Here is an 8130-nt window from a genome sequence, read left to right as displayed (position 1 = left end):
TGGCTGGGGGCTTCTGCCCGCCGGAGGCTGCCGCTGACCGACCGCTACGCGCTCCTGCACTGGCACAATCAGGTGTACCCCAGGTGAGCTTGAAAGGGGTTCCCCAAGTTCCAGGGTCAAGTCCCCGAGAAACCCCAGGCCCAGTCTTCAGCCTGGACTCTCAGATCCTAAGAGCCTTGGACCAGCTGAACCTTCAGACCGGGCACCTCCATACGTGGACATCACTGGGCCCTCACACTGGGGAGATGCAGGTCGCAGTCTCAGCGCCTCAGCAATGGGTCCTGCCAGTTCTAAGCCCTTAGTTCGAGGTCCTTCCAGTCCTAGAACCTCGGCACTAGTTGGGCCAGAGAATCTTTGCTGACCCACACCTACTCTGGGGATCTCACTTACGCCCATTCTTCTAGTTCTAGAACGTGAACGCGTTATCTTTCCAGCCCTAAAATGTTAGCACCACGAATCCTCTTAGACCTAGAGCCTTTACCTCCACGGCAGGTACACTCCCAGAGCCTTAGCTACCGAGGGCCTTCCAGTCCTAAAAAGCTTAGTGCGGGGCCACCAGGTGGCATAGGATTCGTTGCTGGACTTCCACATGACTGGCCACGGTTCCAGTCCCGGACCTGGCGGGTTGAAAAACATACTGGGTTCCTACCATGCCTGCCCCAAGTGCCCAGAGGAGAATGGACTAGAAGGGATTGAGGCAAGGCCACCTGCCCTAGGGGGTCATTTCCCACTTTCCCTCTCACTGTCTCTCTCTTTCCTGAGTGCATGCACCCTACGGCGAAAACCTTAAAAAAAAACAAATCTCAGTGCCACCCACCCTTCCAGACCCAGAACCTATTTGCACACTGACTCCCAGTCCAAAACCTGAGCACGACTCACCATCTTCTTAACTCAGCACCATGGGCCCAAATAGTCCAGGAACCTAAGTTAGAGACTTTGACACGCTTCTAGAATCTAGGCTGCTTGCCCTCCTGGAAGCCCAGCCCTACTGACCATTCCCATCCGGTGAGCATTAGCACTGTTGACCCTTAGATTCTAGAATTTTATTTATTAGTTGTGATTTTCAACTGGGCCTGGGACTCAAACAGCAGTCAGCCCTGTGGAAATCCAGCCCCTTCACCACCACGCCATCTGCTGGCCTGAATTCTAAAATCTTTACTGGGCTCTCTCTGTTCATCCTAAGGCATTGTTAGCACTGCTGACTTTTTCAAACTTAGAACTGCAGAATGTATTATTTTTTCAACCCTAAACGTAGTGCCAAAGAGCCTTTGGGTTCCGAACCCTAGTCTGGCCGCCCTTTGCAGCCTAGAACATTGGCACTGTGACCCCGCCGGCTTTAGGACTTCCGTGCTGTTGACCCCTTGAATTCTGCAGCCTTAGCGTGCAGAGCCTGAGCACCGATGATCCTCCGGGCCCTAAGATCTCAGCACTAGTGAGCTTCTGAATCCTGAAACATTCTTGTGGCCAGGGGCTGGAATGTGGTGATTAGCCACAACTGGGTCACCTCTCCACTCCGGGGAAGAGGGAGTTGGTCACAGTCAAGCCACATGTCAGAGAGTGGAGGGGGGTGGGTGGCTGCTTGGACAAAGCCAGAATGCTGCCCCCAGAGGAATAGGGGGTAACAGTTACCAACTTCTCCTGCATAGACCTCATTTGGGGTGCATAATAATGACATGTGCATGCCACCCGGGAGAGATAGAGGTAGGATAGGGAGTGGCAGGACATGGGTTAGGTCCGATGTGTAGGGAGATGGTGTTTCTGATCCGAGGGTGCCATAGATAAAGGTCAGGGCATGCGCGGGGTCGCTGGGAGGCGTGGGGTGGGCAGTGATGGTATCCCACCGCCCAGAAGGTGAGGGCTGGACTGAGCTAGGTGAGGTGGCAGCTGAGGAGCAGAGGTGGGAGGGAGCTTCTGTTTGGAGAGGCTGAGCATGGGCGAGGTTGCATGTCAGATCATCAAGCCTGAACTTGACCCCTGCAAGTCTTGCCCGGACACCATCCATCAGGGCGCTGACTCAGAGCGGGAGCCAGGGGAGCAGCCATTCCACAGGCTTCCTCTGAGGGATGAGCAAAGCTGGCCCAGAGGGAGGAAGGGAGTGGCCCTGGGGCTGTGAGGGTCTGGGGATGGGTCCGCCTGTCCAGCCCCACCTCTCACCAACCTCCCTGTCTCTTATCCCCCACCCCCAGGGAGGTCCTAGGTCTGGTGGACATGGTTGCCCTGGAGAACGGGGAGCTGGGGCCCCTTCTTTCCCCTGGCACCCTGCGGGGGTTGGAGGATGAATGTGTCACAGACGTGAAGGTACCTGGGACTTGGCATTGTCAATTTGGGCATGGGAGGCACCTGAAGAAAGAAAAAGAGGGGTCACAGTCAGCCAGGAGGGGGGCTTCTCCCTCCTCCTTCACTGTTTCTGTGTCCCCTTTTTCTTTTTCTGTCTTCTTTTTTTTTGGGGGGGAGGGCAGAGGTTTTTGCTACAGGGCACGTGCGCTTGCCAGAAAGACAGAGAGAGACAGAAAGCAAGAAATCACCCCCGGGGGAATGGCCATGCCACAATCCCTTCTCCTCCATTCTCCTCTCGGGATCCTGGGCATGCATGCGCACGCGCCCGGCGTGAGTTTAAGCTACCAGGTCCGGGACTCAAACCATGGTTGACTACATGGGAGTCCAGTGACATAGCCATTACGCCAACTGCTGTTCCCATCCATCTCCCCTTTTCTTTGTGAATTGCTGAGCTCTGTCCAAAAGCCAGATGTGTGAGCACACACTGGTCATTGCTGTCTCCGTTCCACGCTCGAAGCGGGCACCCAGCCCCGGGGGATGGAGACAGTGCGTTCAGAGGCAGCAAACCTGAGTCCACAGGCCGGCCTGGCAGCACTGCCAGTAACAAATGGAACTGCATGGCCGGAAGCCACGTGGCTGACGCAGGTTCAGATTCCTGGGTCAGCTTGAAAACACGCTGGGCGCATACATATGTGGGTAAGACCTGGTGACCAGGGAGGCTGGGGAACGGGAGTTGGAGTGTGCCAAGAACCTGTCAGGGTGCCTCTCTCTCTCGTGCACACACACACACACACACACTTTATCATGAATAAAGCAAACTTACAAAAGAGAGCCCAAAAAGTTCACACACGCAAAAACGTCTTCGGCAAGAGAATGCTGGCACAGAACCTCAGCTCACAGACCCAGAGACTCAGAACTGCGACCTCAAAGCACCTTTGCAAAAAAGCAGGCAGGGCTGACAGGAAACGTAGCCGGTAACTCAGCACGGGCCCTGTTGTGAGCCCCGTTGGGCAGACCGGCCCCAGCCATGCACACCCCACCTGGCTGCGGGGCTGTTTCCCATCTCAATGCCGGTCCTGCCCCCGGCACAGAAATCCGAATCCTTGTAACGCACGTGCTAGAATGATGGGATCAAACACGTGCAGCTTCTTAGACTCAGAAGCTGACCCACTCACTGAGAGGATTAGAGCTGCGTAGAACTTTGAGTCCCAAACCTTTGGAATTCTGAGCATTTTTTAATGTTCATTTATTTGTTTTTAAAATTTGCTGTAGGGCACATGTGCTCACCAGAGAGAGAGAAAGAGGGAGAAGGAGGAAATGAGAAAGCGCCCCCATGTGGAGGAGCCACACCAGTCTCTTCTCCATTCTTTCAGAATCTGCGGCACACATGCGCACACAGTGTGTGTGTGTGTGTGTTTTGTTTTGTTTTGTTTTGTTTTGCTTTTTGGAGAGGAGAGGTTTTTGCTATAGGACAAAGAGAGACAGAGAGATAGAAAGCGAGAAATCACCCCCCCAGGGGGGACGGCCACGCCGCAATCCCTTCTCCTCCATTCTCCTCTTGGGATCTTGGGCACGCACACGTACATGCCTGGCATGAGTTTAAGCCACCAGATCTGGGACTCAAACTGTGGTGGGCTACATGGGAGTCCAGCGACATAGCCCTTACACTAACTGCTAGTCCCATCCAGTGTGTTTTTTAAGCTTCTGGATCTGGGACTCAAACCATGTACTTGGCCATATGGGATCTAACTGCCTTAACCACCACACCTGGCTGGCCCCTGAGATTCTTTTTTATTTTTTTTTTTAAGAGAGGTTTTTGCTATAGGGCACACAATCGCCCCTCGGGGGAGATGGTCACACCACAATTCTGTCTCCTCCATTCTCTTCTTGGCATCTTGGGCACAAACACACACATGCCCATCATGTTTTAAGCTGCTGGGTTTGGGACTTGAACTGCTGTTGACTATGTGGAAGTCCAGCAATGTAACCATTATGCCATCTGCTGGTCCCATGAGGTTCTTTTTTTATGTGTATTTATTTATTCTGTGAGAGGGAGGCAGAGAGTCAGGGAGGTGTCCTGGGCAGGGTCTTCATGCCACGATCCCATCCCTAGTCTCATCCAACTACACAGGAGGTCTGCAAACACAGAGAGGCCCTGGGACATGAACCCAGCACCTTCCCGTACAGTGGCAGCATCATTACTGCTGCACCACTGCATGTGGCCCACAATCTGAGAATCTTGAGCTAATTAATTTGCAACACCTTACAAACCCCAGATAATGAAATAATGGGCTCTGAAACCCTCTGGCTTTAAGATGAAGGGTGCTCGAGATGAGCAGATGGTGTAACGGTTACGTCGCTGGGCTCCCACATGGCCGACCATGGTGGTTCGAGTCCAGGACCTGGAAGGTTGAAACTTACCGCCCGAGTATGCGCGCATGCCCAGAGTGATTTCTGGCTTTCTCTCAGGGGAGCACACGCGCCCTACAGAGAAACCAGCCTCACCTTGTGAGTGGGTAGAGTCCAGAACTGCTTGGGCTCAGGGCAAGGAGAGCATGATGGGAGAGAGGGACCAGGCCTCCCAGGCAGCCCCCCCCACACACTCCTGCCTGTCTTTCCCCTTTCTCCTCAGGCTCAGACGCGGGCAGCCCTTCTTCGGGTCCTGCAGGAGGACGAGGAGCACTGGGGAGGCGTGGAGGATCAGCCCAGCAGCCTGGCGCAGGACGTGTGCGAGGTAGGTAGGCGCGGGGTGGGGGGTGGGAGTGTGGTATGGGGTGTGAGGTGGGGTGGAGTGGGGGTGGGAGGGCCGGTGCGGGGGGGCGGCCCTCCTCACCTCTCCTGCTGGCTCGCAGCTGCTGGAAGAGCACACAGAGAGGGCGCCCCGCATCAGCCAGGAGTTCGGGGAGCGGATGGCCCACTGCTGCCTGGGCGGGCTGGCCGAGTTCCTGCAGAGGTAGGGGATGGGGCAGGGGCCGGTCTCGAAGGGGGCTCCAGGACTCAGTATTCAACCGAGAGAGGAGAGATGAGCGGGATCAAGTGTGGGGGGCAGGGGTTCCACAGCGGGGAGGGCAGTGGGGCTCACAGGCTTTGGACCGCTCTGCGCCCCGCCAGGGGCTCCACCTGACCGCCCACCCCTCTCTCCTCCTGCACCAGCTTCCAGCAGCGCGTTGAGCGATTCCACGAGAACCCAGGAGTCCGGGAGCTGCCCCCTGACACCTACATCAGCAGGACCATCGCCCTAGTCAACTGTGGGCCCCCCCTGAGGTGAGAGCGCGGCGGGACATGTGTGTGTGTATGGGTGGGTGTGTGTGTGGAGGGAGAGGCCAGTCCTGGTGACAGCTGAATGGGGTGCCTGGGTCCTGGTGGGGATTGCAGAGCTGAGTGGGGGTGGCACGTACATAGGGCCTTAGGTGCATTGCATCTGGGAGTCCCAGGACTGGAGCCACAGAGTGCCCCGAACATCACTGGGCTGGAATGAGAGACGCCCAGATGCCAGACTCAGAGACTCTGGGACTTACAGATTGTTTTTGCCTTTTAATTTTACTTTATTTTTTCTACTAACTTTTAAAAATTTATTTATTGGTGGGACCAGCAGATGGAATAATGGTTACGTTGCTGGACTCCCACATAGTGGACCATGGTTTGAGTCCCAGACCCGGTGACTTAAAACTCACGTCAGGTTGGGGCCAGCAGGTGGTGTGACACATGGCTGACCGCAGTTCGAGTCCTGGACCTGGAGGCTTGCTTTCTCACTTTCTCTTCCTACCCCTTTCTGGTCAAATTAGAATAAATAAATAAATGCATAAATAAAGTTAAATAATTCTTAAAAAATTTAAGTTTATATATTATTAACAATAATAGCCCATTAATCTTTTGAAATAGATATATTTGATAAAGTATTACCTAATGAATTAAAAGATAAAAACACTAGATAAACGCTAATATTATTATTCATTTTTTCAGTCACAGTCAAAACAAGGTCCATTCTTACATTTGATTGGCATAAGACTCTTTTGACTCATTAACTTCCTCTTTCTCCCCCTTCCCTATTTCTCTTTTGCTACTTATTAGTTGAACACACATCTCATTTTCCTATAAAGAGGAGAATGGAGGAGAAGGGACTGTGGCATGGACAGCCTCCCCGGGCTGTGACTTCTCACTTTTTGTCTCTGTCTCTCTCTCTGTCTCTCCAGCAAGCCCTATAGCAAAAAAACTCTCTTAAAATGATTTATTTAATTACCAGAAGCCGTATGTGCTCACTGGGGTTGCAGGAGGGGGAGCACGGGGAGGGATGGCACGCCTTCCCCGATGGGGCATGGTCATGCTGTGAATTCAACCCTTTCTCCACCCTGTTGGGATGGGGGCACATACGTCTGTTCTCCCGGTGTGTTTTCAAGCTGCTGGGGCCCAGATTCGAAATGAGGTCAGCCATGTGGGATGAGGCTCTGTTAACCACGGCTACAGGGATGGTCAGTTGTACTTTTTTTTTTCCTGAGTCAGTATGTTAAAGGCCTTTTGTTTGTTTGTTTCTTTGGTTTTGCCATAAGGCATGTGCTCTTACCTGAGAGAGACAGAGAGACAGGAACGTGAAAATCAGCCACCAGGGGCTGCTTTCCACACCACAATCCCTTCTTCTCCAGTCTTCTCTTGGGATTTTGTGCACGCGTGCACATGCACCTGGGTCTATTTTTAAGTTGTTGGGTCAGGGATTCAAACTGCACAGTTGACCCTGTGGGATCCAGTGCCTTAACCTCCACGCCACCTGCTGGCCCCCAAACCCTCTTTCTATTATTATTAGTTTTTAGTTTTTATTTTTACCTTTTTGCCATAGGGTGCATGTGCTTGCTGGACAGAGACAGAGAGAGGGGAAGTGAAAAAGCACCCCTAGGGGTGATGGCCACACTGCAATTCCTTCCCCGCCATTCCCCTCTCAGGATTTTGGGCACGCACGCCCATAACCAGCAGGATTCTCAAGCCACCAGGTTCAGGACTTGAACCACATGTGGCTGGCATGTGGTAGCCCAGTGCCTTAACCTCCATGCCACTGCTGAAACCAGAAAGCCTCTTTAAAAACGTATACGTGTTTACTTATTCGATGAATGAGAGAGAGAGAGAAAGAGAAGCAGAGAGGCAGCACCACAGCAAGGTCTTGATGCCAGGACCCACCCCCGGCTTCAGTCAGCTCAGGGTGCTGGGCACTCCTGCTGCAGCAGCGCGTCTCCCACAGACTGGCCCTCCCCACGCAGCTCTGCCTGCGGACCTCCGTGCTTTACCACGGTGCCTCCCCCGGCCGCTATGGCTGATTTTCAGCATTTTTAAATGGGTAATACATTCCTGTAGTTCAGAGTTTGAAAGATACAAAAGGGTGAAGAGTGAAAGTCTCCTTCTCCCTGACTAGGCGCAGGGGCACTCGCTACTTTGACCAGTAAGTAGCAAGCGTATGTGTGTAGGTGTACAGGGAACGTGTGTTGGACAAGTTAAGTATATTTAACTATAATATGTGCACATCCGTCACTGCTTTCCTGATTCTTTGTTTTGTTTTTTATTTTTTGTTCCTTTTTTTATTTTTTAAAGAGGGATTTTGGCTGTAGGGCATGTGTGTTCACTGGAGAGACAAGGACAGAGAGAAAGTGAGAAATCACCCCCCAGGGAGCTGGCTGCAACACAATCCCTTCTCTTTTATTCTCCTCTTGGGATTTTGGGCATACATGCACACTTGCCTGGTGTGAGTTGTAAGCCGCTGGGTCTGGGACTTGAACCACAATCAATTACATGGGAGTCCAGTGATGTAAACATTATGCCATCTGCTGGCCCCTCTTTCTTTCTTTCTTTCTTTCTTTTTTTTTTTTTTTT

General features: G+C 52.7%; 2 protein-coding genes across 2 annotated transcripts in view; both read left to right on the top strand.

Annotated features, from left to right (window-relative positions):
- Window positions 1–1444, top strand: part of LOC106733413 (uncharacterized) — an 11466-nt gene extending 10022 nt beyond the window's left edge. The window contains exons 4-5 of the mRNA XM_027767191.1: window positions 27–83; window positions 1375–1444. Coding sequence (XP_027622992.1) covers window positions 27–83; window positions 1375–1444 — 127 coding nt within the window. The remainder of the gene's footprint in view (window positions 1–26; window positions 84–1374) is intronic.
- The window catches only part of LOC102493042 (exocyst complex component 3-like protein 2), a 36972-nt gene continuing 28945 nt past the window's right edge, over window positions 104–8130 (top strand). The window contains 4 exon segments of the mRNA XM_027767188.1: window positions 104–2298; window positions 4910–5011; window positions 5130–5230; window positions 5431–5541. Of these exon segments, the coding sequence (XP_027622989.1) occupies window positions 2209–2298; window positions 4910–5011; window positions 5130–5230; window positions 5431–5541 (404 nt within the window). The 5' untranslated portion in view covers window positions 104–2208.

Source organism: Tupaia chinensis, unplaced genomic scaffold (assembly GCF_000334495.1).
Source record: "Tupaia chinensis unplaced genomic scaffold, TupChi_1.0 Scaffold000067_1, whole genome shotgun sequence".
Taxonomy (NCBI): domain Eukaryota; kingdom Metazoa; phylum Chordata; class Mammalia; order Scandentia; family Tupaiidae; genus Tupaia; species Tupaia belangeri.
Note: the sequence above shows the minus strand (reverse complement) of the source record. Positions and strands in the feature narration are given on the sequence as shown.